The sequence below is a fragment of the Fomitopsis serialis genome, assembly GCF_022376445.1.
Source record: "Fomitopsis serialis strain Sig1Antser10 chromosome Unknown B0H18scaffold_35, whole genome shotgun sequence".
Taxonomy (NCBI): domain Eukaryota; kingdom Fungi; phylum Basidiomycota; class Agaricomycetes; order Polyporales; family Fomitopsidaceae; genus Fomitopsis; species Fomitopsis serialis.
In genome coordinates this window covers 306,277-333,785 of record NW_025954995.1, presented here as the reverse complement: position 1 = coordinate 333,785, position 27,509 = coordinate 306,277, and the positions used below count along the sequence as shown (strand labels likewise).

Below are 27,509 nucleotides of genomic sequence, written 5' to 3'. Positions count from 1 at the left end.
AGGCATATCCCATCCGAAGTAGAGATAAATAGTGAACACATCTTCTAGCGCCGCAGACGGCAGGTATGCTGAGGCAAGTTCATACGATGGAAAGAATCCGACACACGATAAATATCATAGTAAATACTAGGCAGAATCCCATCGGACAGATTGCTAACCGGACAACAGCGCAAGTCGTTCAGGCTGGCACATGAACAATATCAGCTTCCATGTCAAACATATAGAGAAGAGAAAGCTAGATACCAGGGCAACCAGGACTCCCCATGTGGTGATCGAGAATATCCTTCCTGTTGCACGACCAACCGCATTTCGGGCAGACGAATTTACCCCCGGCTCCGCTCAATACGGTGTACTTCGCCGCGGGTACGGATATCGTGTACGGTGTCATGGCAGAGGTGGTCTCGTCTGTGCCTTCGGAAATCGCCATAGATGATTTCCATGAGAAGCAACTTGGAGGTCGTCCGAGTCAGTACGGTGGGTCAGAGTACCGGTAAATGAGAACGTACTTTGCGGAGTCCTGAACCGGTTCTCGGGCGTATGCCATGGTGCCTACGGGGGCGTCGAGGGCTGGCGTAGTCTGACGGTTGTAGTAAACCATTTCGGTACTGGACTTGCGACGGTTGGTAAGACTTCTTGCTGGGGGAACTGTCGCCTTCTCCTGTGGTTTTAAACCAACTGGGCACAGCGTAGTCGTGCATCATCAAGGCCACCGATGCATGGAGTCGAGTCCCTAGAGTTAGCAATGTTTCCGTCCTCCGCGACACCCCGGTGCGCCCAGGACCGTTGTTGTTACCGATCCGAAGGACGGGATGCAGGAGGCTGAGGTCCCAGCAGACCGTCAGCCTTTGTTCACAAGATAGAATTCAGACGGTGTGATGCCTGAGCAGAGAACAATATGAAGCCACCCAGTGAGCGAGATCAACGTTACATTCGCTGCTCTTTGGACACAGGTAAGCCTATTGGCCGGAACGAGTGGCAGTCTGGTCGTCTCAGTACAGCCTAGTTGGCTAGAACAGATGGCGTACCTCCCGTAAGACTCGGACACTCAACCTGCCATCAACCTGCCAGTGGTGATTGACGGTGGCTAGAATTGATGTTCATGTCAGAATCTACAGTTCGAAACACGTAAAAAGGATCTACCATTGTATTGTCGATACTCGGAGTGACATTCCGTTGAACACAACGGGGTTTATGTGATGGTTAATTGAACATGTAACGCTCGCTCCGCGAACAACACGAAGATTTCCGGGCAACTCGGCTGACAGCCACCTGAAGTGTCTGAGGGAAGTTTTGAAGCAGTGAAGGAATGAACATGTTCACGGGAGAACGGCAATAGCGATCGAACTTCAGGCAGCCTCCAAGTGACATTGAAAATAATGTCGTGAACCCCGAAGGGAAGATCGCAACAGTGCCTCGTCGTGTAGACACTCCTCCGAGTCCTCAAAAATCGATTGGAGCGTGAAATAGATTTTTGAAATATGGGCTGTTCGTGCGATGCTCACTACGACTGTCGTTGGCTGCCAGCGCGACGACCCGTGGGATCAACGTGATGTTCACGTACTATTATTATGGGCCTGCGTGAAGCACGGATTGTCCGAGTCCGGGGTGTGCAAGACGGCATCGGGACGAATTTGCGGTGCTATGTCTATAGCCCGCACTGACTCTATCAATCTACTAGCTAACAACAAATCAGAACTCGGAACTGGAGACGAAGTGCTCTCACCTCGCGACATCTAGATAGTAATCAAATCAGTGAAACGCAAGCCGGTGACGTATGTACGGTGTAGAGACTCGACTCGAGGCTGTGTCACAGCTTGGTCACAGCGTGGTCACAGTTCTGTCACTATCCTTCCGTTATGGTGGCCGTTGGTGGCGCCGCAGCGGCTGGGCGGCCAGTCCTCCTCCTCAAGCAGTACTAGGCCACCTCTTGACGAGTCTCGTTCTTTGACTGATATGGTCATTGTCTCCGTACGTTGCCTCCATGGTCTTCAAATCTCAGATTTCTAATTCATGGAAGTTCATGTGTTAACCCGACGGCCGTTAGACAGGTCACACACTGGCAGGTCAGAATGACTGCCAACTTACCGTGACGTCTGCCGTCCAAGTCGGACTTCCTGCCAGTAATCAGAACCTGGCTTTGTCGCGTGCGGTTTTCAGCACGCCACCAGGCGGGGTCATTTCTACATCGAACATACGCACAACTTGATCAGGGCCTGTTGACTCGTGGGTGATGTCCTCTCGCTTTCCACTGGCCCATCTTGACACCGTCAAAGTATGTACTCCATGAGATTGAAACACCGTCCTCCACCATCGGCTGCGTGTATATATGGGGGCACAAATGCACTTATGAAGATACTCGTCATCACCGTGCTTCCTCCTCCATTCACCCTTGCATAAACCGTGCTGTGTTCGAGGTCTTCGGGGGCAATAACGTCCGTCGTTCTGACGATGGACTCTGTTTCGCATCTCACGCACTGCCAATAGATGAGATAGGTGTCCCGCTAGTATGTGACTTGTTGCCGGCTCGTTACCAAATCACGCTGAACGAGTAACCTCACGCTGTACACAGTGAACGAAGCTGTACATTCACAAACCAAGGCCGGCACACCTACCTTCATGTGCCACCGCCGGAACCAGGTCAACACGTACGGCGAGACAGCTCCGGGTCTCGTAGATCCCAGTGTGCTGGTCGGCGTACCCTCCGATCAGGCAATTCTGCAGCGACCTCTCGGTAGCCATGTCGAATCCGTCTCGCCACTTCCCCGTAAAATATCAGACAGGGTGCCGGTGGAGCTCATCGAGCACTTCATTGATGACTTGCAAGGCGATATGGTCACCCTTGCTGCTTGCTCAGCTGTCTCTCATGCATGGTATCCTCATAGCCAGGCGGTCCTCTACGTCAAGATAACAATTGAAAGTGCTCGTGCCTGTTGCATCCTCGCCTCTCTGGCCCGTCATGATTCGCATGTACAGGACGAGCTGTCTCGTACGCGCGAGTTGACAATCATCGGCGGTGACGACAAGGAGCGCTTTGCGCATACCGTGCCTCTTCTCTTTGGGAACCGCCTTCACAGTCTAGACGCCATCTGTTTCCAAAAATGTTTGCGTCCTCCGATCCATCCCAGTTTCCCAAGGTTTCTGCGGCAATCGCGAACGGTCACTCATGTGGAGTTGTCCGACTTCGAGCTATACAACCTACATGACCTGCTACGCCTTCTTTGTGCGTTTCCGAACCTGTCTCACCTAACGCTGATCCGCGGACACTTGATCCATTCACCGCAGGTTTCCGGTCACCATTGGCCTGAACGTAATCGCGGTTGTCCTCTACCGCATCTACGCGCACTGCACCTCGTCGGCTTACAGAGCCAACTTCTGTTGGGCGTCCTAGAATGGTGTTCACGGTGCCAGAGCATGCATCATCTCGCTCCACAGGAAGTGTCCATCGTGGACTGCAGCCAGTCCGAGATGCACGTTTTGACTTCAGGTGCTTCCTCCGCTCCTGCAGAGGCATGCAAACACTCTCAAGATATACGCCTCATCCGCGTTCTGCGGATGCCCGGGCTCCGCGACAATCTCCTTGAGTTCATGGACGTAGGTGCGCATCACAATGCCAGGGAGATGTGGTCTGCCGTCGCTGAAACCCCTTGGGGCAGTTTGGATACCATTTGCCAAGGAACATGAAAGCGTGAACCCACGGCGGTGGCGTCTCGTTGGGTCGACGCGGCGGACTCGCTCTCACAGGTCTCACCGGCAGACCTAGATGGATCTTGCGCCGCCTATATTGGGGCGAATTTCTACTAGACATTCGAGGCTACTGCAGCTTCGTAGTGTGTGGCGTTCATGGTTTGTTGGTTGAGAGAGTATGGAGATCTAGTAGTTTTTGATCTACCATCCTGTGATTTGAACGGACGAACGTTCAAGTAACTCCCATATCAGATGGCCCTGTTAGACCATGGTCCGAAGCATTGAAGGTACCTCCATTGATAGCTCAACGTTTACTCTAGTAGCTAGGTCATTAGGCGTGGACAGGCACCAGTGAGCCCCGCCGAAGCCTGTCGCCAATCGTGAGCTGAGCAGCCATACATGTTCAGCACTGGCATGGGCAGCCTGCACTCCGACAGCTGCAGTGCCTCAGAACAGTGCTCCAACCGCGCTCTTCTCCTTATAAGTATAGCTTACCAGTAACCGCACGCACCCATAGGATATGTTGGACGCAGGCAGTACATTCATTAAAGCAGATTGACCGTACATGCAAAGCATTGTATGGAACCCAGTGTACAACCTGACGCAAATCCCGACCGCAGGTAGTACTCGTAGTAATGCGACAGGACTACAATTACAGAGATCGAGACAACCCACTCGTGTCAATTCCTGTTGCTGGATCATGATGACGCGCTACATCACCCCGCTCCTGTTCGACATAGGAAACCCGCTTCCTTGTCCGATAGCATCTGTAGCCGTAAGCTAGGCGCATAGAGCACTGTGATCTCAGCTTAGCACCCGCCCGGCGCCCCTGGCGGTCTTTGTCTGCAAAGGAGGTCAGCAACGGCGATCGGTGGACGAAATGAAGTATGCTCACAATCTTCCTCCTCTTTGTGCTTGATGTCAGCGGGTATGAGTTTGCAGTCTCGCCTGAAATGGCGCAACATCGCGTCGCTGCGAGAGATCTTGTTGCGGCAGTAAGGGCAAGAACTTTCAGCACTGCGCAGATGGCGGGTGGCGATATGCTTGTACAAACCGTCCCGCGCAAGTGTTTGGGCGCATGGTTTCCCTTCTTCGTACCAAGGACAGTCCACTACCTCCTTGCCTTCGTAGGTGTAGTACTCCAACTCGTGTTTGTGGAACAGGAGGAAATGTTCCTTCACGCCGCGAGTGCTGCAATCATGTAGAGGTTTTCCACATTTCTCCCCAAAATGACACGTTCCTCGAGAAGGTTTTGGCCGGACACCTCCCACAGAAGAGATAGGCAGCGAACGCGTGGCGTTAAACAGTGGATTTGCGCTTGCCGACTCGATTACGACGGGGGAAGAAGGCGCACCAACGTGTGGCAATGGCCTGCGGGACCGACGTGAACATCGAGACGGCGATAGTCCAAGACTAAGACGCACCGGTCCCCGTAGCTGGATGAGCAGTTCGCCTGCTCCAAGCTAGCACCGCCGACCCTATCTTGCGCGATCAAAGCCGGATCGATACTAGAGGAAGTCAGTAGCCGACATATATAGCAGTATCAAGTTACACACCATCCCACATGACTGTCGACTTGCTGACCTACGTCTTGCTGGTCCGCGACGCTAGACATCATCGCCGGACTAGCTGCTGCTGACAGTGCGACCGGGTTCAAATCAGCTGCTGCCGCGCACCATTCCTCGTAATTCATCTGAGGAGAGGTCGCAGGGACCACCGGGTAGTAGTATGGAGGAGCGAGCTCATGCGCATTATCCGTATGCGTGACCCAGACGGAACCAGTGGCGCTGCGAACAGGCGTGACTATGCGACGCAGCCTAGTAGACATGATCAGTTGCATATCCTTAAGTATTGTATAGACGAATTTACTGCGTTGGCATCGTACTTTGCCGAATTGGATGAGTTGAAGAGTTCGAGAAGGCATAGTCTCTGAAATAGGATATCTTAGGACAAAGTGATGCTATTGGTTAACGGACTCACAATCCTCCCTCGCCTGTTCCAGCACTGGATGTATCCTGCAACTGATTACGGTTAGGTGTCATTGAGCTCGCGACGGTGTCAGCCGGAGCCTGATTCGACGAAGGAATGTCGAGACGTAGACTGAGAGATCACTTCAGCAAGACTGCTATCACAGACAATGTCGATGAAAACATACCCGCCACCCGACATGTCGTCCTTCCTGTGCCCAACATTTTTTTCAACAGCGATCCGCTCGGATGAGGAAGACATTAAAGTGCGCGATGGGTCCATCGGGTTGTTGTAACAGCTCGCACATTGAAATGGGTCGCCAGCCGTCTTGCCACAGTAATAGCATACCATCGTGGAGGTACGATCGGTAACCTGGAACTACTCCATTGATGCTTTATACATGCAGTTGAGGAAGATCCGCCATCCACCAGGCCATCATCCACCAGGTCAGGAGATGGTCAAGTTGCGAGGGTGAACGGGCTGGAGAAACGGATGGAAATATGGTGGCTCGCTGTCCACCATGTCTAGCGATGTAAATGAGCGTTAATAAGGAATTGATGTGGAATGGGATGCAATCTCCCACCACAGCCCACCATCCGTATGCATGACAAGGGTTCACATAACCTGCGTCGTGGATAGTTCGCAGGTGAATCGTCAGACCTGTTAACATCAGCCATCAAGGGGTGTATGGAAAACCACCGGTGAATTGAAGTTGTGACTGAGTATGATACACACCAAGAGAGCCGAACGTACACACCGTGCTAGTGAAACTCCTTTTCCGGGACTTGGTGGTCGGTGTGCAGGGCTACGGCGTACACCGTCGTCGAGGGTCTCGATCGTGCCGCGTGGATCATAGTGGGTGGAAAGACCCGCGCTTGGGGAGGAGGGAGCGGCAGATACCTGCGGAAAGGACATGGGGGGTTGAACGTTAACGGACGGACGTGAACTTAAGAGCAAGACGAGTAAATTTGCAAATCCACTGATCAATAAGCCCACTACTTGACACCGCCGCGCACTTGCATACTAGGTGGAGCGCTTGCTGGTCTGTGCATCTGCTAGTCGCCACGCCGCGGACGGCGCACGATTGTGTGCCGTACCAACTTCTCGTTCGCTGTCGCTCTGTAGGACTCGGCCAACAACAACAACAGCAATAGTATGCCAGGCGCTCTGACCTGCATCGCCAATCTGCAGAAATGATCGAGACCACAGCTGGAAATCACCACACCAAGCTCAGACGCTGTGTCACGGGTCGATGAGAGTCACAACGTCGGGATGGAAAGCCAATCTAGGTGCTGTATAACGGTACACGTACCTCCGACTGCTCACGTGTACAACTCTGCGTCTGATAGTGGAACTCATTGTAAGTGGCCCATTCCCTGACGCCGACGCTGTGGTAATGCTCACCGGTGAGGCTCGGAAGCAAGTCTTTGCCCTGACGATGGAAAGCCGCTGTTAGACCGGCTTCTGCCGCTCAACGGTCCTACACAAATTATAAATAGGGGGACATTTCCTGGGACTGTTGGTCGACCACCGCTGCTGCATCCGCAGACATCCCGTACCTGACAGGTCTGCCCCTCCTGTTCAGACTGACCTTCCACGGCATTGACTGCTCAGGACATCTCGCTGAGCCAAGACATCACAATCGTATGTCGTTCAACAGAGCGGAGGAAGAGTTGGACAACGGTAGTCTGCAATGAACCCCAGTGGCGACTCTGGTGAGTCACGGTCGAGTGCTCCGGTCCGGACTCGATCCAAGCTTGCCTCTTGCGATGGCGAGATGAGGATCGAGTGTCCCGCTCCTTCGTACTCATGACCACGTTGCTAGCTCTAATGCAAGGAAGGCGCTCGACCGCAGCACTTCCGTCTCTATGAAGTTAACGCGAGACCCCGAGTCAGTGAACAGCACTCTTGAGCTTAAATGTTCCACGGTGCGCAGATATCTCTTACCAGTGAGTGCATAGCATTGTCTCCGTTGTCCGTCCCGTAGTCATGAAGTTGCCGTATCAGACCGAGCACGACCATCAGCAGATTCTCGAGGAGCCGATGATGTAGTCGGTCAGTCCGGGTGGCAGGTCGCGGTCTGTCGCGGTGCAGTCACGGTGATGCACGTCAGCGAGGCATTAATACGCTTGCGGGTTTGCCAGCAGTGATCAGACGAATCATATTGATTCTGTAAATTCGCCCTAGCATTGCTGTGATGATGCGCCCCGAGCCCAGTGAGGTAAGGAGGGACGCCGGCCGCCTGAGCCTCGACTGAAAGTTCGCATGATCGACGTCGACGACTTGGGATGTTCGAGCGCCTATAGGTGCAACGCCCCGCTAAGCCCCGCTCCACTCAATTCCGACTGTCCTTACATAGTCTACTTATCAACAACAGATTCAAGTTTGACCAAAAGTTGGTGTCTGCTACTCAAGGTAAACTGATGGCACGATCCTCCTTATACTTCAGTCGCTGATTACAGTTCTGTAGATGACGTAACGTGCTAGGTCTAGAGCCGTTAACTGCCAAGGAGACTGACCGACAACTAGAACATGTACGCCGAAACTTTGAACCTGTGTTATCGCGAGGCTAACATCTTAACATGTAGTTACCAATGTCGAACGATCACTGCCTAACAAATGACTTCCCACTATGACTGGAATAACTCAATATGAGCTGAAGATCTGGGGAGTCCGAGTCATTCTTCGAGCTTCAAGCTTCGGACTTCAACTTGAAGTCCTGTAAGTTTCCAGTGAGCTGTACTCGCAATCTGGCTCATTCCCGACTCCCAGGGTTGTCGTACGACTCGTATGTGTTCGTCAGGAACGATGAGGTGGCAGTACTGCTGTTCTTGCATAAACACGCACAGGGCCGAGATTTCAACATTTAACAGTGGTTCAATTGACGATTTTGAAGGCATAGGTGTACATAAACCGATCGCAAACATCAATGACCAGAAGGTATGCTGCAACAAATAACTGATATCGCTGAAGAAAGACATACGGAGAGCGGAAATAGAGCGGGGGTTATGTGTCGTCGATATGTATGGCAAGTCGTCGTACTGGTGCATCTCGTCTTGCGACGTGTCGTGAAGCAGGACATCGAAGAATGTGTGGGCGGCCAAGATCCGCAGGCCCACAGCTGAGGAGTGAGGAAGCAGATGGGGGAACGAACTCGTCGCGACCGTAACGCCAAGGTGCGCTGCCTTCTACGAGAACTCTTCCGTGTCCCTCGAATCAGTACTCACATCGTCGTCTTGATGCGTTCAGCAATCGGCCCCAGAATCCTTGTATGCACTGCGAGGGAGATCCGCCCTGTGGTATTCCAACAGATGTCGTTTGAGGCCCTCGAGCGACCCATCGGTGATTGGTACGCCGCAGGGAGTCCCAAAACCGCACGCCTGGCTTATGTGCCGTTCTGCCGTACATTCTGTGCCGTGAAAGTCGGCGCACTCCCTGCCGTCGAACATCTCTGCCGCTGAATCGCCGTCAATGTCCCTGTTGTTCGATCTGTGAGCGTCATGGCCGATTTGAGAGCTATGATACTTACGACATATTGTCCCAAGGATAGTGTTCGGATCCATCGAGCATGGCGGTATCCGACGGCCTATCAGACCTGGTCAATCAGGGACAGGCAGGTCCGCTATGTAGTGGAGACATACCCCTCTGCGACGCCGTGGTGAGAATAGAATTCGGTTCCTGGTGGCGGGCGGTCCAAGACGATACACCTAGCATGGTAAGTTTGCGTTGAATCGGATAGTCTAATGATTGGGATCCTATATTAAGCGCAAGGTCGGAATTGACGTGGACAAGCGACGATACCTATTGTGAAGGAAATGATGGAAGATTCGGGCGACGAGGCCTGCGGCTGCGGTGATTGCTGCTGATTCCATAGACTCGGGATCAGACCCCTCGCCGTATGTGAGCTCGCGATTTTGCGGTCTGCGAAGACATGAAACATGGCGGCCAGCATGTAGTACTGTCTGCTTACCGAGACTGCTCCGTGTCAAACGTTATTTGAACTCGGACGAGCATGCCGTTTATTGACACGCATGGCATGTCTTGCCAGTTGTGCTCCGCTGTTGCCGAAGGCATGTCTGGTGGAATCGACGGCCCAACCGGGGAGGGAAGTGGTGACGGGTAACTGGGGACTCGGTCTTGGTGCGTTCTCACTTTATGTACCCTTCTTCAACATGCCACAGACATTCTTCCGTCGCTACAGCACAGCCATCATGGGACGACTGGCTCAAGTTCCATTTCGTTGCAACGATGCGCCATTTTCCCTTGACGGGTCCACATTGTGGAGAACAGAACGAGGGTGCTTCCAAAACCACACAAGCACGTAGGCAGACGGTCCGTAATGCGTCCACCTTGTGAACAATGGAGCGGACCTGAGGAACTTGAAGTGAATGGACCGTCCACATCTTGGTCCACATCGTGGAATCGATCAGCTGAGCGTATGCACCGGACCCACGGATGGATTTGTTATGGATGCGAAGATGTCACCTTCGGTCCACATAGTGGACATTTTACACAGGAACTCTGATAAGCACTGCAGCCTCCGTCGCTGCGGTGGCGGACGGAGGACTTATTGTAGTACCTAGTACTGATTTGCAGTGTCGCCCAACCACGATAGTCACATGCACAGCCTTGCGGCAATCTGCTGCGTCACGGTATTGTGGGCATTGGGCAACACTAGCTAGCGCTATGATTGGGGTCCTATCGTTCGTTCCTGCATATTGCCTTTAGCATCGATGATACTAAGTCCGCCGAGCGCCATGAGCGTCCGAGTCTCAGCCTCTTGCGAGTAGCCTATATACTCCATTGAGATACCGTAGTGATTTTATCCAATGTGAACTGATCATGTGTTGACCCATAATTGACATCTTTCCGAGTGCATTACGTGCCTCTTCGGGGATCGGACGACACGGTGTAACATCATGAAACTTACAGCGGCGGCCTACACACGAAGACATGCCAGGAACAACGCAACTTTGGCGATGAGCTTCGCTTGCCACAGTCGGTAGTTCGACCGTCATGCTATTTATGTCTGTCACTTCGGCCTATGCTAGCGTCACAACCAAGGAACGAGATTGGAGCAGAGATATATGGTAGAAAGCGAAACAGCATATACATCAATTCATAGCAACCGGGAAGAGCGCTTCATCTTCCCACATACAAAGCATAAACACAACGGGATAGAAAACAAAGCACGACCTATTCTAACTTACAACGCCGATCGTAACAATATACCTGCCGTCTGACGTAGGGAGACGTCGCAGAGGATAGTATGGACGGCACCCTACACCTAAGTAACCTGAAACATTGTGTTGTAAGTCTCGACGGCGCTGAATATCACGGACAGCTGATAAAGTACCGTGCTTCCATCGCCCGATGCTTCGGCTTCCTCAAATCGCAGACACTTCCGCATGTGGCGTGTGAGTGCGTCAGACCGCGAAAGTTGGCGGCCACATCGAGAGCACTTGCAAGCCATGTCTTTCAGATGCACTTGTTTGAGATGCTTCAGGAGGGACCCGAAGCTCTTAAGCACTGTGCGGCAACGTGGGCTCGTGGGAGAGAACCGCCATTGACAGATCGAGACCTCGATGTTGCTGTGGAGCTCGCGGTAGTGCCGCTTGAAGTCCTCAACGGGGACATTGCATGCCGCGTCGAAAGGACAGACATGACCTGTACTCCTTGGCGACACGATGACTCCAGCGTTGTCATGCGCATCCGTCGTTTCCGTCGCCGTCAACGCCAACTGCTCTGACCTTCGAAGCAATTCATCCCGAACAAGATCGCGTTCCTCCCTATAAATTCAATGCTCAGTGCAAACAACACAAATGTTTTCCCAACATCACATACTCAAGCTCCCGTTGCCGCCTTGTGAGGCTAGACGTGGATTCCCGCCGCAGCTCATAGGGTGCCCACCGTCGCGTTCGAGCCGTGTGCTGCGACGGCCTTGGGTGCGCGTTAGTAGATCTAAGGAGTACAACATAGTCAGCCCCTTTCATTTCCGTGAGTCTCGGCATGTGTGCGAGACACTTACCTGGTATTATTAACCATAAAGAAATCCCCCACGTTCGTGCTGCTGCTTCCTGAAGCTCCGCCGGATGGAGAAGCGTTGCCCCAGCGGGCCAGACTTCGATACGCCGGTGAGATAAGTCTTCAGATGATGTCTCGCAGAACTTACGGAGTAGGTCGAGGGATCAGTGGACCTGCCATCGTGTCTTGTCCCGCTTGGTGTGTTCCGTCGGCCATAGCAACCGCGACCTCATTCGCGGGAACCAGTGCCTCTCTGTCATTCAGTCAGCTCGATAGCGCTTGCTCATCGTCAATGACATACGTACTGTAGAGTGCCCGCCGTAGTCAGATCATGCGGGAGATCCTGTGAGACTCCTCCTTGATCGTAATCTAGGCGCATATTGAATGCCGATCCATCATACATCACTGGACTCTCGAGACTGCGATTACGTCAAGCAAGCGCAACGAGTGCAAAGAACGTTCGGTAACGTACAATCCTGGCGAATAGTACGCCGAGTTTCCCCATGGCATCTCCGTGACGATGTCTTGACCGAAGTTGTTGTTGAGACCAATTTCGAATCCACCGTCCAGCTGATCGGCGGCAGCTCCACTAGATGTCGCAGCCAGACGAGTGATCAAGGCAAGTCCACAGCGGCTTAAGAGTGCAGAGCCTACCTGACAGCAGATGGCTCTGCGACACCCGCGTCGAGATCTTCGGTGTCCTGTATGTTTGATTGGAGTTGCGCAGTCCATTCACCCGCAGGTGGGTCCCAGCCGAACATCTCTGGCAATGCAGCCAGGGGGCGCTGCATGCTGAGTCGATACCCTATTGGTGCTGGGATGCCAGGAGGGAGTTACATGAAGTTCAAGAAATCACGTAAGAGAGGCTTTTATACCCAAGGATCAAACCCAAGGATACCACATTATGGACATATCCCACAGTGGACCGCCTCCCATATATCCAGGACGCCCCCAGATACGCCCCAGACAGATATGGGACTTACCAAAACATATCTGGCCGAGCGGCCTGCCAATCGGGCGTTCGCGCCGAAGAGCCAGCAAATGACAACATGACATACAGCACCGAGGATATCCCTTACTCAGTTAATTAACTCAAGTATCGTTCAAAAGACGCGGTTTGCGGACTGCGTCTGCAAAGACATGGATGAGGTTAACATCGAATGCGCCGCAGAGAATGAGGGTTCAAACGTGCACCTTGTGCTTCAAAGATCTTCCTGGGACATGGAAAGCCATGGCGGTACGAACTAGAGCGGCGAAGGTGTACACATTGTGGACGATCCATTCTAGAAGACCGCTCGGTGGTCAGGCGACTCTTATGACCTGATGTTCTGCGAGATCATTCGGTCAACCAATTGTGTATAGCGCAAGTGAATATCAAATCACCTGAAGAGGAGCGAAGCGTGCAGACTTGTCATGGCGGGGTTAGTGCTTTCAGGTCCCAGCTATCGACGCAACTTACAGACAGAAATGCGCTATACCGGCGTAACATTGTAAGTCAAGTCATGGAAGTTTGAACTTCACTGAAGACTCATGAGGGTTGTTTACATCCTTGAAATCGTCACAATCCTGCCACAATCAACTGGTTGAGTATAAATTGTGAATTGTGCCAGGTTGCCTCCGTCGGCCGTCGGTATAAGAGGGTGGACAAGCATTTACGCACCGAGATAACAGGGGCTCACGCCAACCATTGGACGACACCCGACGTGTTATAGCTTCTTACATACGACGTATCAACCCGTCGAGGGTGTTATGATTGGTACCTATCTCCCAATGAGTGGGCCTTCCTTGTGCGATGGCTGAGGATGGCCACAGCCACTCCTCCACCCGCCCTAGTGCATATTGCGTAAACTCCGATGCCTATATAGTGCGAGAATTACCTTCTACAGCATCGCATCCCGCCTCTACTTGTTAAGTATGGTCCTCGCAATGGACTCCCGTGGCCAGCAAGAACATCGCAGTGGCTGTTCAAAGCGAAAGCGGCGGCGCACTGCTTTGCTGGCTTGAAATCGGATCTCTCACGCTCCAGGCCACACACGCTGCAGAGCGCTTGGTACAGACGTCTAGGCTCCTCCTGTGCCGTAAGTACGCGATGGTCTGTGCGGTCCATCGTTTCGAATCGCTTTGACCACATATTCATTCCTGTTCCACGGATACTAGTTAGGCACCGGGGGCAAGACGCGGTGGTCGTTGTACGAACATTCTACGAACATCCTCCGACTTATGACATATGTTCCCACGGTGTTATCCCTCAGGACATAGCTAGCTCATACGGTATGTCCCTGCCAGTGTAATGTTCTGGCCTCCAAACATTACAACAACAGCCCCTCTGTTCGTGGCTCAAACATGACGAATGTGCGTGTCATGTTCGGAGAGATAACATCGGATTGTCCCAAGGTATGGTTTCCGCGTGTTCCTGACCAGAACATTAAAAAAACAGGTGCTATGTTCGTACCCGGAACATCACGAGAACATAGCGCGACCATAATATATTTCCTGCGCATGTCCGTAGGCCAAACATTTCAAATGTTCGGAAAGCCATCATCTGTCATAACATTGTAAAAACATTGCTTCTTAATCATGTTCTTTCAATGATCACACATGTCCTTGGAATGTTCACTCTCCAAAACTTCGAAATGTCCAGTGCATGAACATGATAACATGATGCTTCATGGTCATAGTATGTCGGCACAATGTTGTGCATACGAACATTGTGATTGGTTTACACATGTCCTAATCGAGGTCACACTATTAGCATACCCTGTGACAGTACAATGTTTGCTCTCCGAACATGACATGCGCATTTGGCATGTTCGAGACGCAAACAGAAGTGCTGTCCATGCGATGTTCCTTTCTCCGAACATCTTAAAGAAACATGGCATGGTCGTGCGATGTCCTGAGGAATGACATCGAGGGAAAATATGTCATAAGTCGGAAGATGTCCGTATAATGTTCGAACTCCGGTCAACGCGTCTTGCCCCCGGTGAGGGCCTGCCAGTGGCTCCTCTCGGTCGGGCCGGAGATAAATGACCTATGATGCCTGAACAAGAGGGCAGTACCAGGCCGTGACGTGGCCGCGATGTCTCCGACACGCCACTTACTCGGACGGTACGAGACACAAGTACTTACTGCGAGCAACAATCTACTGACCGTGAGTGCAGTGCATCTATAGGAACGACTTGTCGCACGGCAGGCCGCCGAACTCGTGTCACGACAGCCTGAGAACCTTGCTTATGTGTGCTCAGAGTTACTCAAATCCCCGTCCTCTGTGGTCTGGTGAACCGTACAGTCACCATGCCTCATTGTGCCGTCGATGGCGACAGTACACTCTTGTACTACGAGGACAGCGGCGTACCCAGTGGATCGACGGATTATGTTACCGTATTTCTCGTCCACGGCACGATGTTCTCAAGCGGTATGTCACAGTACTGTCAACGCACTACGCAAGTGATCATACTTCACTGACGGATTGAGTTCTTCCAGCCATATTTCGACCAATGATGCCCTATGCCGCGCATCACAATCTTCGACTCGTGCTCATCAATTGCAGGGACTACCCAGGTTCAACGCTGTACTCGGAGAGCGAGCTTGGGTCACTATCGTCCACTGATCCCGCGATACAGTCATCAGCACTTCAAGCCCGCGGACTCGAATTCGCGGAGTTCATTCGACGGTTCATCGAGACGCAGCGCATCCCGCCGATCATTGCATCACGTAGCGGCGGCGGCGGCGGCCGGCGCAGTGGGGGATTTACATTGCTAGGATGGTCGTCGGGCAACTGCCAAACCATCCCGCTCCTATCGTATGCGGATCTGGTACCGGAGGCCACGAGGAAGCTGTTGGATGCGTATTTTCGATCGTTCGTCATGTATGGTATGTGACAGTCTCCGCATCTAACCCGTCTGTGGCTTAGCGCGTCTCGCAGACATATCGTTGCCAGCCACCGGCGAGGCCCCTGTACCGGGCGTGTGGGTACCTTTCCGCGACGACACGCTCAGTCCGGCGGAGAAGTTCAGCCAGTTTTCCGAGTGGGTGTCCTACTATTTCACACCCACTGGTTTCGACGCTTCTCAGGATATCGACTCTCCCGGTATAAAGGAGGCGCTGGGTGCGCGCATCGCCTTACACACAGACGAGAAATTGCGTAGCTCGCAGAGGACGCCGACTGTCCACCGGATAGGTCCTGAGAAGATCCGCGAAGTATGCCACGTTGAGGTCATGGCGCGAAGCCAGAAGTACTACCAGGTCATAGACCCGGCCGTGTACCGAGAGATTGTCCGCCGTGCGATCCTCCAGGGCAGTGCAGACGGAGGAATGATCTGGCCGAACCTCAAAGTGGCCCTCGTATGGTGCGACATGACGAATAGCGACGTCGTCAGTGCGGCCATGAAGCTGAAGGCGCTCGTGAGGCAGAGCAGAGCGAAGGGCGAGGGCCGTGATGTAGCGTTCCACAAACTGGAAAGGGCCAACCACTTCGTGGGTGCATTTTGCATATGGACGGACTTCGCAGATACTGACAACGCTCTAGGCTCATTGGGACGAGCCCGAGAGGTTCACCTCGCTCCTTGCAGAGGTCATCTGACAGGCGACAAGGCAACGGGCGTTCTCCTATCGTATCGTTCGTTCCTGTCTGCGTTCCTATGAGACCACACAATGATATGACAGCTTTCGCACTGCACAGCTGCTCCTGATAGGATCATAGCTCTCTGCGCTCGTTAACTCGTCAACTATACCACACATGACCGAGTCGTTGCGCCATGCGCTCGGGTCTAGAGTTTCACGAGAGCAGTCCACTGGCATTCCGCGATGAACATTCGCAGCTTATCTAGTGGGAGACTATCAGGGACGGTACATCCTCAGGGCACCATGGAACGTCGTCCAACGAGTAGCCACACACTATCTGCGGGGAATCCGACGCGAGGACCGGCCGCCAAGCGTGAACGTTGCGGCCCCCTTTCTCGGCGTTCTCATTGTACGCATGTGTCCAGGGAGGTCCAGAGTCGCTGAGATACACAATCTCGAGGGCATTCAGCGTAGCCGGTGGTTCTACAGTATCAAGTGACCGCCTCTAGCGTAGGTTGTATGAAGAAAACGTGCCCGAGATGTTTCATCGTTGATCATATGCCTCACTTGAAGCTCGAGGTGCATGTTGATCCACGATTGGCGCATGGTCATCGGGGAAACCTAGACAAGGTATGGTTGGCGAACTGGATGGATCATCGGATGAACCAATGCACTAGCAGATCAATGATGTCACTGCGTTATTACCGTTCGGGTCCAAGCTCAACACACGGACCCACATCAATCCAGAAAGTACAGGTCATCAAGCAGCCTGCGCCGCCAGCTTCGCAGCTTCCGCTCCTGCCTTTCTCCCAAACACCGCCCCGGCCGTCAACCCACTCCCGCCTGGATAGTTGCCATAGAAGAGCCCGCCGACGACCTCACCAGTGGCGAAGAGGCCGCGAATGTTCTCCCCCTTCTCGTTCAAGACGTTTGCTGTATTAGGGTTGATCGCAAGGCCGCCGAAGGTGAACGTGATCCCGCATGCAACCTTCACGGCAAGGAACGGCGGCTTCTCGAGGGGTAGAGCCCAGTTCGACTTCGGCGGGTCGACGCTGAGCTGTGGCTGGGAGGAAACTGTCGACAGCCCGTCCTTGACGGCGGGATCCCATGTTCTGGACGGGTTCTCGGTTTTGGATGCACGGACCGCTGCATTGTAGGCTTCGATGGTGTGCACGAACGCTGCCTTGTCCTCCAGACCCTTCTGCGAGAGTGCATCTGCGAGCTCTTCAACGCTCTGCGCCCAGACCTTCTCGACCACGCCATCGTCGTACTCCTCCTTCCGCAACCATTCCACCACCTCGCTGTCCCACACCTGGAACGCGCATCCGCCCGGTTGGTGCAAGATCGCACGCCCGAACTTCGCGTACGTGTAGTTCCGGAAGTCCTCGCCCTCATCGACGAAGCGCTGCCCGCGGGCGTTGACCATGATGCCGAGCGGGTAGCCGGACTTGGTGAACTGGTTGCTGAGCACGCGGTCGCCGCAGTCGGAAGGTGCGTTTGCGTCCCAGCACGTAGAGTGGCAGCCGGTGGCGGAGAATCCCCGATGAGCGAGGCGTTCAAAGGCCGCGTAAGAGTGAAGCCGTCGCCGGTGTTGTAGGGCGTTCCTCGGACCTGCAGGGCGCCGGCGTGAGTAGCATGTTCGATAGTGTAGGTGTATGTGGTGAGGCACCTTTGCTTGGGTCCAGTTTGGACTCATGTACTTCCCGCGAAGGTCGGCACTTGATTCGAACCCGCCACAAGCAAGAACCACAGAGGGTGAGTTGAGGATGGCTCTCTGCCCACCACGTTCAACCACCAGCCCTGCAATAATCCCTTCGTCTGTGACGAGTTCGACGGCAGGTGTATCAAACCACGTCTCGACGCCGGCCTCCTCCAGCGCGCGTCTGTGAGCCGCTATCAGACCTTTACCTCCGTCCGCGACGCTGAGTGCCATACCGCCCCAGAACTTCTGTCGGCCGTTGACAAGGTATGCCTGACGATTGAAGGAGAGGGTGAATGGGACGCCGACCTTCTCCGCCAACCATCCCACCGCATCCCGGGACCCATCTACGACGGCCTTTACCATCGCAGGATCGCTCCTCCCATCCGAGAGGCGCATGAGGTCGTCCGTGAACTGTTGAGGAGTGTACGGATCCATGTCGATCGTCGCTGCGGTCTCCGGGGCGACGTTGGTAACGATGGGCAAGAGATCTTGCAGGCCGCCGTGAACGGTACGATGGGCACCTGCAGTGAAGTAGCCATTACCACCCACCCATTCAGCGGGACCCTTCTCGACGACGAGGACGCGTCTGCTGCCAGCTTCGATAGCGGAGAGAGCGGCGCTACTGGCAGCGTGTCCGGAGCCCACTACGATGCAATCAAAAGTGTTCGGCGACATGTTACTGAGGCGACCGGGCTAGATACGGATGGTTTCCAATGCACAGGCCATAGGCAAAGTAGTCAAGGCAAGACCAGAGTTAGGATAGCTTGACTGGCCGCCGTCGGCCTGCTGGTGGTCATGCGGACTCGACAGACATTGCCTCGAGCGTGACTCGGGCTGATTACAGTCTGTTATCAGCGAGTTCGGATGTGATGGTTGACCGTAAATCTGGTTGCGCATGGCAATAAAGCTCCAGATCGCCATCGCGCTGTAGAGTCAAGGATAGATGGCAGTTTACAAGACGAAGAGAGTTGAAGGACGGTGACACAGGCCAGCGGGACCGGGATCATCCCCGAATCTGATGTCGATTTTGACTTGTCCATGGCGCCTCTTTCAACTCCTCTCTAGATCACAACTACATCAAGCGACCAATGCCCTCGAACTCTTTCTTGCAAGCGGGCACTCTGCCTTCAAAATCAGCCTCGACGCCGTGACCGACTGTCCGTTGTGGTCAGGGAGGACACAGCGACATGCCGGCAACAGTCAGGAGTTGTGCACGGGCCGGTTTTCCGTCATCGAGGAAACGCCGTACGGACCATCCACGATATCTCGAATCTTTTCAGCGCCCCTCTCCTCCTTGACGACTTCCTCAGTGCTTCACCATGTCTTCCTCTCTCAGTCTTGAAAGCATGTTTGGTCTGCAAGGCAGGATCGCCTTGGTCACCGGCGGCGGTAGTGGAATCGGATGGATGATCGCCAAAGGTCTCGCGACGAACGGCGCGAAGGTCTACATCACAGGACGCAGACAGGCTAAGTTGGAGGAGTCGGCCGCGTCATTCAACCAAAGTCATCAGGGCAAGGGATTGGTCGTAGCGTATGTACATTGTCGTCCTGAGGTCTGCTGTAGACATATTGACGCTCGTGTATGTAGGCTGGCAATGGACGCAAGTGATCGCAAGAGTATCCTGGCTGCACAGGAAGTCATTGCGTCCAAAGAAGGCAAACTCCACATCCTCATCAATAAGTGCGCCCCATCGTGACTGTCATCTGCTCGCGACTGAGTCTCAAACTTCTCCACAGTGCAGGTCAAACTGGCCCCGTCTCGCCCTTCCTCGAGAACACCAGCGGGCCGGAGCACAAAGACCCCGAGACACTCGGAAGGGCGATGTTCAACAACGAGTCATTTGAAGAATGGGCGGACGTCTTCAAGGTCAACACGTTCTCGATCTACTTCGTCACCACCGCGTTCCTCGGCCTGCTCGCGAAAGGCAGCGCGGACGTCGCTGGATACACGTCGAGTGTGATCAACATCACCAGCATCAGTGGGATCATCAAGCTCGCACAAAATCACGTACGTCGCTATCCTTGTTCACCCTGAGTGAACCTCATGGTGGGCGACAGTTTGGGTACAACAGCTCGAAAGCCGCTGCATCCCATCTCACCAAGATGCTGGCGACCGAGCTCGCCCTGAAGAAGATCCCTGTACGTGTTTGCGCCATCGCACCGGGCGTGTACGAGTCCGAGATGACATACGACACCATCGGGCCCGACATGGTGAACGTGGTTGGCAAGGGTTTGATACCCGTACCAGAGAACCGGCCCGGAACGTAAGTCGTTTCAAAACCTACTCCAAGTCCTACTCCATCGATCTGAATGGGTACGTTCGTTCGCATAGTGCCGAGGAGATCGCTGGGACGGTCGTTTATCTCGTGTCGAAGGCCGGGTGCTACACCAATGGCCAGGAGATCGCCGTCGATGGCGGATACACCGCCGTCAACCCGTCTACGTGCTAACCTGGCATCTTCAGCTCGGCACAATTTCTCGATCAAACATATACCACAATCTGCATACCTATAGCAATGATATAGATTGAAGTACATAGGCTGTCCTAGTGTTGTATGGTATCTGAAGTGCATGTACTCGATTGCGGGACAATGTCATGGTTGCTGAAGTGGGGTATCGTAATGACTTCGACTGATGATTCACAGATTGCAGGTCCAACGCCAGTTCACTGGTCCATCATATCTAGCGGTACAGCACCTTCCTCTGTGTTCCACTCTCACCTCTTCCCCCAGCAGGCCAGATCGTCACGTCCATACCCAACCCCCCCAGCTTTCCAATTGCCGTCGGCCCAACCCCAGGGCAGTCCCGAATGAGAATCGTCTCGATACCATGCCTGCTCCATCCCGGCTTCAAGCGGAAGGCCTGCACTACGTCAGCGCCCAGCAGGTCGCATCCGATGACCTCCAGCACTTTCAGCCTCGAAGCGAGGCTCGTGTGGGCGCGCCTGGCGGATAGGTTCTCCGCAAGCCCGACCAGGAATGGGCCCGTCACGCGCACGCCCTTCAGGGTCAGGTGTCGCAGCCGCGGTAAGCTCAGCAGCAGCGGAAAGATGAAGCGCGGGTCGAGCCACCCATGCTCTATGTGCAGGACTTCCAACGCGGGGAGAGGCGGCAGCACCCGTGAGACATGCCGGAGGCGCGGGAACAACGACGGGCGGAGGAACGGGTACGTCGAGTACAGGCGCAGGGTGCGCAGGGCCGGGCAAGAGACGTGCGCGAGGACAGTCAGGAACGCGTTGGGGATCTCTGGGCCTTCGACGGTCAGCACGAGCGTGAGGAGGCGAGGGAGGACCACAGTGAGCGGCACGGAGTGCGGGGAGACGGAATGCGAGTCGCCACGCCACGGAAAGGAGAGCCGCAGCTCGTGCAGGTGGGAGGAGACGCGGAGCATCGCGAGCACCTCCGCTGCAGCGTCCTGTCCTCGGGTGAAGCCATGGTGAGTGTAGTCGAGGTATGCGAGGTCCTGGAACAGCGACCGCGTCCAGGAGAGACGGATGCCGCAGAGCGTGACTCGTCGGAGCCTGGGTGCGCTGCCATTAAACAACACGAATTCCCGCGTGTCATCATTACCTGGATAGATCAATGTGAGTTCCCGTATGAAGGGCACATGTGTTGCCGGGGATTGCGCGCAACAAGCCGAGAGCGCTGCGCTCCATAATTGGGGCGCGTATGCGTCGAATCTGATGTCGAGGCTTCTCCAGCGAGATATCAGTGGCGTCACGACGTTCATGTACTGCACAACCGTATACGCGTCGAGGATGGGCACAACGATGATATCACCGAATCCTGGAGGTGGGCAGTGAGCTGAATATCCAGCGTGCAGGCTTTCGCGCGGAGGATGCGTTGCTGCCACATGTGCAGCCTTCCGTCGAGCGCGACACGACGCCACAACGCTGGTGTGTGCAGGGCGAGGCGCGCCAGGCCCGGCATACGTGCGAGACGGCCAAGGGGAACATGGAGTCATCCTCGGAGCCTAGGACGAAGACGTGCGCGAGGAGCTCGGCAGGAAGGTTCGTGACGGGATGGTCTCTGCGGTAGCGAGATCTGGAGTGGCTATGTCCACGAGATAGAGATCTACGTGGAGGAGTGCCTACGGTGAGTGTGGCGTCGTCAGCGAACAACAACCCAATCTGCATCATGCATCTCACATACCGACGTCCGAAGCCCGTCTCCTAGTACAAACCCGGTAAGCGACTCTGCTTCTAGCGGCCTGAGGAACGTGCTTGATAACACTCACTCTGTTCCATACATCGCCTTGACCGCGTCCACGACGGAGCGTGTGAGCTCGTGGCGACGAGCACGCTTGAAGATTGAGGGCATAGCGGAACGTGGCACGGTGAGGAGGAAGGTACGCTACCTACTTGCCCATCTTGTAGCAACGCAGAAGCGCAGATGGCCCGCGCAGGACAAAAGGCAACCGTTCAGGCGATGCAATGCGATGACAGCGCCTGAACGGGTGGGCTGAACGCTGCGAGGCGGTGACCGATCGTAAGCCATACATTCCGCTGGTGGTTAGATGAGCTGCAATCGATATGCTGAGACAATGGACTCAGCTCCTATCCGCGGAAGATATAGCCGAAAAGGCCCGCTGGCGACTCAATGGGCTGAGCGCTGCAGCATCAGCCTGTAAATGGGTTGCTGGGCTTTCGAGGCGTGGACCCGGACCGCGGAGAATACACCACGGTGAGGCGGCAGCTCGGGCGGAGTCTACGTTGCCTCCTGTCCAGAGAACATTTCCTGTCCTGGGGTGATCAGACTACGGTGTTTGGACGAATGAGAGCATGGCCATCGAGTTCAAACGTTCCGTACTTACTTCAGTATGTCACGATCACGTCGAATCGTGTATTCACGCGATATTCACGATTGGAACGCCGCGGCGCATTAGCACGTGTCTAGCTTCCAAGTTCTGCAAGTTGATGACTCAGATGAGCCGACAAGGTCACCTATTATTCAACCTCAACGACGAAGTACTTGGCACTACTGAACTTACGTTGTAGCCTAGTGCGTACTGTATACTAGTACGGTATCGGTTTCAACTTGTTCTCCCTTCTTATTCTGAGACTAGCGATACAAATGTCATGAATGATATCGTACATCCCACTGGGTTCGAGATACCCTAGTGAACTGATGACCAGGCGGCAACAACCCTCCTGTAAACAGGCTTGCTTAGAACCACTCTACTATCATGGCGATATAATCATGCATACCTGTTGTCGTGCTTGTGCTGTCTTCTCCCACATCACACCCTCCAACGTCTGCTCTAGTGAATCGACAACTCCGAGACGGCCCGTAGGGCTCGACATTTCTTCTGCTCGATATGTCTCTTGATCGAGTCTCTCCTAGATAGTTTCTTCTTGCAGTACGCACATGTCTGAGCATCAACGCGCAGGTGTACATCACAGATGTGCTTCGCGAGCCCAATAGCGCGCACGTCGGTAGAACACGGGTTTCCTTCTGGCTCGGTCCATGAACACTTGGTACTACGGGGAGGGAGGACCGAGCCCCTTTCGACACCGTGATCCTTCTTCAGGTGAAGCTTTACGGCCTTCGCGGATACGGTGTCGTGGAAGGTCATGTTGCAACCGCCGCCGTATCGGCATGTCCATGACTGGCCTTCTGCCACGATGATACCTGGTATCACACCAGGGATGGCAGTCATCGGAGTAAGAGCGGAGGGTCCTATTGACGGCGCCTCCCCATGCACGTATGCGCCTGGGAGTTCCGGAACCGTGGCTGTGGACTGGCTTTGACGTCGCATTCTCCTAGACAAGATTTCAGTCAAGCATTTATCTGGACGATGAACACTGCACATACCGCATGCTCGACATGACAGTATCTTTCACTTGGTCTAACCGCGTCGGGCTTGCTAAAGAAAAGATGATCTGAAGGCCGGCCAAGACACTTTGCAGTATACCGTCGATTTCAGAATCTAATCCCTGGTCATTGCTAGGCTGCAAGGTGTCGCTGGCGGTGCAGAGTCAGCCTGAGAGGAAATGAGATGCATTATACGCTCACTTGGCCGGACCGGGAAGGGTGCCGTTGCCTTGCCAGGGCACATCTACTGTGTCGTATGGAGAATGCGTGATTGCTGCCGGTTGCAGAACCAGTCTGATGGGTGTCAACTGTGTCTGGTTGAATATGACAATAGCATCGTGGCGCTCACAGCGAATCATGCATAGATTGAGCCATGTCAGGCACTAAGAGGGAGCCATACTGAACATGGCTGACTTGCGTTGCAATTCTTCCGAACAGCATTCAGTACGGTACTTGAGTAGTCGATCATCCGAGGCACTCACTGGCTTGAGGGATTATCATAGAACAGACCGGGATGGCCTGTTGGGAACGGGACTTCATTGTGAGTACCGTATGTAGTTGAATCCTCAGAGACACGTTCCGATGACCATCTGCCAGTGAACGTAGCCACATGAGTCATGCATTCTAGTAAAATTCAATTCTTCATACACACCCTTGCGTTGGCCCCTCTCTCTGTGCATTGTCGAAGTACTGATGTGAGTTGCTTGGCGGTCCCCGGGCGAGGCTGGCATCGGGCGTGTACGTGGGACCACGCATGCCATCTATCGCCCTGTATCATAATCCTCGTCATCATAGTGTTCTACGAAGGTGGAGTGATGTCTTACCGGGGCGTGGCGTCTTGCCAGTCTTGCCGGCCACTCAGCAACGTGTTCTCCTCGCTAATGAAACGTGGGTGATTCGGAGGAGGGAAGGACATGGCATAAGCTACAGATGAAGCGTGGCCTGACTTGGTTTTATGTTCGTACCATCATCTACCGTCATGGGCCACAAAGTGTTCAATTCGGTCTCTTTGCCACGCGGTGGGCTAGAGATGCCTCACAGTGTGGAACGGCCCATCAATCCTGCTCTGAAAGTGGTTCTCCAGCGCCGGCTGTCATACCACTGAGGGAAGAAGTTCGATAGAGCGAATGGAGTTCTCTAAAACAGACCTTGGTGGGGAATAGCAGACAGACACAGTGAGAAGATGGACTCACAATCTACGTAACGGCCCACCGACTGTCTGTTTGGTTCCCCTGTATCGGAACTCAAAGTCTTCTATCGGTTGTACTCAACTGATCACCAGATGTCCTCCAATTGTGCTGTACGGGCGTTGTACCACGCTCGAGCGTGAGTGTCGATTCAGGGCTGAGATGACGTGCACCGAGCCCCATGAAGCCACTGGGTAAATCTGTATCTTGTCTTCAAATTCTATTCACAGTCGAGATCTTGCTGGCGAAGAAAAATGCGACACGTTCAACCAGAGAGGGACAACCAAACCTGGTCCGTGGCTAACGATTAGCGGATGGTCGAGGGGACAAATGATACAACAAACGAAGCGGCGTCGTTGTGGACAAGACAATTGCAGTCCTTCTGTCTCAATTCGTGTGACTCGTGTCTATTTAGCAGGTCCGTATTTACTGTATTGAAGAGAGCATGAGTTATCAAAACAGGTCCGCCATGCAACAGTGGGTTTGGAAACGTGAAGACTTGCCATGGAGAATGAGCTGGAACGTCGAGGATTGAATGTGACTGCCTAAGACTCGGTTTCTCAAAAACTCGGCCCTTCCCTCCCTTGGGCTAATACAATACGTGCACCACTTCAAAGAGGCCTGCCTTTCAGTGATAAGTGGTGATGGGCCGCAAGCCTCAGCGACGAGGACGAGGGCTGGACGAGGACGGCGTCGGCAGCGGCCGGCCGCCACAACAATTAATAGCACTTGCCTAATCGGCTAACGACTCTGCCGTCCCAAGTCCGTGTCCTGCTGAAGTTCTACCAGTTGAGTATGGTCGTCGCCAAAGCTAGCTAGAATCTGTCGCTGCGGTTGTTAGACATGCGTGACGGAAACTCAAGATTTGTAGCCACTTCATGGGTCCGGTATGAAATCCAAATATCGAAATTTGTGGCTAATATCTGAGTGGCAGCTGCTGCCATGCCCACATAGTGGACATCGAACCTCTGCGCAGAGTTACGACTGACAGCGAAGCATCGAACGCCTGAATTCGAATCCCACATGTGGGAGTTGAAGCGCTGAGGCTTGCCCACATGTGGGAGCCAACCGTTTGACATGCCCACATGTGGAGAGCGACCACATGCGGGCCAGAATAATGGCTATGCTCACGTTCTCCTCCCCGATTGATGTTCGCTGGCGGCATCAAGCATGGACCTTAAACTCAGACGGCCTACCAACCAGGTATAAAAGCAAGTTGAGAGCTACGGTTACAGTCTCTCATTCCACCCACTTCAAGTTCGCCGAGGCTGTATCATGTCATATGTCGATTTGCACATACGGATGCGTTGGTCCACATCTCCACCATGGTACGTGAAGTATACGCTGCGCCTAAGTCACGGGCTGACACTGAGTTGTGAAGTTCCATGCAGCGCGCCCTAGAGGTCTCCTCGGTAGACTCTGCGATGCTCATCGTCGGGGTACAAGCTGCACGAAACTTCAGAGAGAGGTAGAGTATGCCGCTCCCATCTCGCTTCGTGGCTGACCACTCTTCCAGCATTCCCGTCGGCGATGGCACGTGGTACGACATGTGGGCTCGGTGCAAGATACGAGACCCTGCGCCACCGTCGTATGCGTCGCACGAATTCTCCAGAGGGCTGGAGTCTGTGCCGCAGCCGAGGGCCCTTCAAACGCCGGTGGACAGCGCACCTGACAGTGCCGGCGCCGCATCACTTCTCTCCTCAACGGCGGCACGAACGTACGAATCCACGCAGTAAGTCTCCTGTTCATTAGTCGGTGGCATCGGCTCAATATAGCTAGGACAACTCGATCATCCGAGGTTACTCATCGTTGCGAAGGATGCACCAGAGCAGAGGCGGTGTGGCGTCCTGCTGAATCCACCCACGGCGATGCCGTGCAGCAGGATGACTGTGAGGAGGACTCCGGAATGGAGGACTCTGACGAGAACGATGCTGGCGTGTTGTGCCGATTCGGAAGCCCCTGCGGTAGACGACTGATGGACACCACGCTCGAAGGGACCCAAAGGCATTTAATACAATACCATTGGCAGGATCTACACATTTGCGACGAAGAGCTCGGCAGCGATGAAAGCAGTGACGCCTCAGGTTACTCCAGCGACGTCACTTTGGAATGAAGGGAGATATTGGCACAGAGCAGTGGTACGGGTACTTGGTGATTGTTACCTGGTTACATGTCGTCGACCGTTCTTTCTGATGATCGTCGCCGAATAGGTGACTAGATGTTCCCTGCTTGCAAATCGTGGTGCTAGGGAGTCCGTGGATTGAGAGTGTGTACTGTACGTTTTGATGTGTCGGTTTTTTTACGCTGCGGATTGTCACTTGAAGAGATTCGTCTATGAACCAGTACCATACATACGAAGTTTGCTTCGCCTCAAACATCAGTATGCTGGGACGCGCGATACGTAGAGTAGGGACGATCTGTGGGCATCGGGTCCGAGTCTTGAGCTTGAGCTTGAGCTTGAGTGGCGAATCCGAGCTCTCCCGGGGGTCAATCAAGCAAGGACCACGGATGCATTCAGGACCAGCAGCATTGCACAGCACGTAATAAAGATAGAGCATGCAGGAACGAACT

The 27,509-nt window shown here is 53.9% G+C and overlaps 9 protein-coding genes across 9 annotated transcripts; 3 read left to right on the top strand and 6 right to left on the bottom strand.

The window, feature by feature from the left end:
* Positions 1-4,493: 4,493 nt before the first annotated feature.
* B0H18DRAFT_1119415 (uncharacterized protein) lies at positions 4,494-5,913 on the bottom strand (the record flags this gene model as incomplete). The annotated part of the gene is made up of 7 exons (XM_048033940.1): positions 4,494-4,513; positions 4,580-5,055; positions 5,109-5,192; positions 5,241-5,501; positions 5,554-5,613; positions 5,665-5,784; positions 5,840-5,913. The coding sequence occupies 7 exons, from the start codon at positions 5,911-5,913 to the stop codon at positions 4,494-4,496; spliced, it is 1,095 nt and encodes a 364-aa protein (XP_047893194.1).
* Positions 5,914-8,799: 2,886 nt separating this feature from the next.
* B0H18DRAFT_377361 (uncharacterized protein) lies at positions 8,800-9,883 on the bottom strand. Its single transcript, XM_048037822.1, has 5 exons — positions 9,623-9,883; positions 9,454-9,573; positions 9,294-9,392; positions 9,182-9,247; positions 8,800-9,129 (listed from the first exon to the last, which is right to left on the bottom strand). The coding sequence occupies exons 1-5, from the start codon at positions 9,724-9,726 to the stop codon at positions 8,898-8,900; spliced, it is 621 nt and encodes a 206-aa protein (XP_047893193.1). The 5' UTR covers positions 9,727-9,883; the 3' UTR covers positions 8,800-8,897.
* A 724-nt stretch (positions 9,884-10,607) lies between these two features.
* Positions 10,608-13,359, bottom strand: B0H18DRAFT_1009075 (uncharacterized protein). The gene is made up of 12 exons (XM_048028834.1): positions 13,337-13,359; positions 13,136-13,242; positions 13,060-13,083; positions 12,871-13,004; positions 12,660-12,750; positions 12,331-12,490; positions 12,149-12,265; positions 11,982-12,095; positions 11,825-11,929; positions 11,681-11,773; positions 11,497-11,613; positions 10,608-11,441 (listed from the first exon to the last, which is right to left on the bottom strand). The coding sequence occupies exons 4-12, from the start codon at positions 12,907-12,909 to the stop codon at positions 10,940-10,942; spliced, it is 1,338 nt and encodes a 445-aa protein (XP_047893192.1). The 5' UTR covers positions 12,910-13,004; positions 13,060-13,083; positions 13,136-13,242; positions 13,337-13,359; the 3' UTR covers positions 10,608-10,939.
* A 1,608-nt stretch (positions 13,360-14,967) lies between these two features.
* Positions 14,968-16,255, top strand: B0H18DRAFT_1085255 (alpha/beta-hydrolase; the record flags this gene model as incomplete). The annotated part of the gene is made up of 4 exons (XM_048031891.1): positions 14,968-15,088; positions 15,157-15,546; positions 15,599-16,149; positions 16,202-16,255. The coding sequence occupies 4 exons, from the start codon at positions 14,968-14,970 to the stop codon at positions 16,253-16,255; spliced, it is 1,116 nt and encodes a 371-aa protein (XP_047893191.1).
* A 583-nt stretch (positions 16,256-16,838) lies between these two features.
* Positions 16,839-18,695, bottom strand: B0H18DRAFT_377195 (uncharacterized protein). The gene has a single exon (XM_048037821.1). The coding sequence runs from the start codon at positions 18,611-18,613 to the stop codon at positions 16,997-16,999; it is 1,617 nt and encodes a 538-aa protein (XP_047893190.1). The 5' UTR covers positions 18,614-18,695; the 3' UTR covers positions 16,839-16,996.
* Positions 18,696-18,992: 297 nt separating this feature from the next.
* B0H18DRAFT_376989 (NAD(P)-binding protein) lies at positions 18,993-20,504 on the top strand. Its single transcript, XM_048037819.1, has 5 exons — positions 18,993-19,469; positions 19,527-19,619; positions 19,676-19,946; positions 19,997-20,202; positions 20,271-20,504. The coding sequence occupies exons 1-5, from the start codon at positions 19,258-19,260 to the stop codon at positions 20,386-20,388; spliced, it is 900 nt and encodes a 299-aa protein (XP_047893189.1). The 5' UTR covers positions 18,993-19,257; the 3' UTR covers positions 20,389-20,504.
* On the bottom strand, positions 20,266-22,248 carry B0H18DRAFT_376966 (uncharacterized protein). The gene is made up of 3 exons (XM_048037817.1): positions 22,175-22,248; positions 22,090-22,109; positions 20,266-22,027 (listed from the first exon to the last, which is right to left on the bottom strand). Exon 3 carries the CDS (start codon positions 21,899-21,901, stop codon positions 20,621-20,623), a length of 1,281 nt encoding a protein of 426 aa, XP_047893188.1. The 5' UTR covers positions 21,902-22,027; positions 22,090-22,109; positions 22,175-22,248; the 3' UTR covers positions 20,266-20,620.
* A 694-nt stretch (positions 22,249-22,942) lies between these two features.
* B0H18DRAFT_377014 (uncharacterized protein) lies at positions 22,943-23,856 on the bottom strand. Its single transcript, XM_048037820.1, has 3 exons — positions 23,752-23,856; positions 23,145-23,699; positions 22,943-23,087 (listed from the first exon to the last, which is right to left on the bottom strand). Exons 1-2 carry the CDS (start codon positions 23,763-23,765, stop codon positions 23,198-23,200), a joined length of 516 nt encoding a protein of 171 aa, XP_047893187.1. The 5' UTR covers positions 23,766-23,856; the 3' UTR covers positions 22,943-23,087; positions 23,145-23,197.
* A 1,950-nt stretch (positions 23,857-25,806) lies between these two features.
* B0H18DRAFT_376969 (uncharacterized protein) lies at positions 25,807-27,309 on the top strand. The gene is made up of 7 exons (XM_048037818.1): positions 25,807-26,141; positions 26,197-26,266; positions 26,320-26,406; positions 26,455-26,670; positions 26,718-26,942; positions 27,000-27,089; positions 27,149-27,309. The coding sequence occupies exons 2-6, from the start codon at positions 26,214-26,216 to the stop codon at positions 27,049-27,051; spliced, it is 633 nt and encodes a 210-aa protein (XP_047893186.1). The 5' UTR covers positions 25,807-26,141; positions 26,197-26,213; the 3' UTR covers positions 27,052-27,089; positions 27,149-27,309.
* The last annotated feature ends 200 nt before the right edge of the window (positions 27,310-27,509 follow it).

Bases quoted from the DNA above. Each gene is read 5' to 3' on its own strand.
- B0H18DRAFT_377361 (XM_048037822.1), bottom strand. From the start codon at position 9,726: ATGCCTTCGGCAACAGCGGAGCACAACTGGCAAGACATGCCATGCGTG. The intron at 9,248-9,293 runs GTATGTCTCCAC...CTGATTGACCAG, and splicing joins CACCACGGCGTCGCAGAGGG to GTCTGATAGGCCGTCGGATA. The intron at 9,130-9,181 runs GTAAGTATCATA...ATCGAACAACAG, and splicing joins TATCCTTGGGACAATATGTC to GGACATTGACGGCGATTCAG.
- B0H18DRAFT_1009075 (XM_048028834.1), bottom strand. From the start codon at position 12,909: ATGGCTTTCCATGTCCCAGGAAGATCTTTGAAGCACAAG. The intron at 12,266-12,330 runs GTAGGCTCTGCA...TGCGACATCTAG, and splicing joins GCAGAGCCATCTGCTGTCAG to TGGAGCTGCCGCCGATCAGC. The intron at 11,930-11,981 runs GTACGTATGTCA...ACTGAATGACAG, and splicing joins ACTACGGCGGGCACTCTACA to AGAGGCACTGGTTCCCGCGA.
- B0H18DRAFT_377195 (XM_048037821.1), bottom strand. From the start codon at position 18,613: ATGTCGCCGAACACTTTTGATTGCATCGTAGTGGGCTCCGGACACGCT.
- B0H18DRAFT_376989 (XM_048037819.1), top strand. From the start codon at position 19,258: ATGTCTTCCTCTCTCAGTCTTGAAAGCATGTTTGGTCTGCAAGGCAGG. The intron at 19,470-19,526 runs GTATGTACATTG...TCGTGTATGTAG, and splicing joins GGCAAGGGATTGGTCGTAGC to GCTGGCAATGGACGCAAGTG. The intron at 20,203-20,270 runs GTAAGTCGTTTC...TCGTTCGCATAG, and splicing joins CCAGAGAACCGGCCCGGAAC to TGCCGAGGAGATCGCTGGGA.
- B0H18DRAFT_376966 (XM_048037817.1), bottom strand. From the start codon at position 21,901: ATGACTCCATGTTCCCCTTGGCCGTCTCGCACGTATGCCGGGCCTGGC.
- B0H18DRAFT_376969 (XM_048037818.1), top strand. From the start codon at position 26,214: ATGTCATATGTCGATTTGCACATACGGATGCGTTGGTCCACATCTCCA. The intron at 26,671-26,717 runs GTAAGTCTCCTG...CAATATAGCTAG, and splicing joins CGAACGTACGAATCCACGCA to GACAACTCGATCATCCGAGG. The intron at 26,943-26,999 runs GCATTTAATACA...AGAGCTCGGCAG, and splicing joins ACGCTCGAAGGGACCCAAAG to CGATGAAAGCAGTGACGCCT.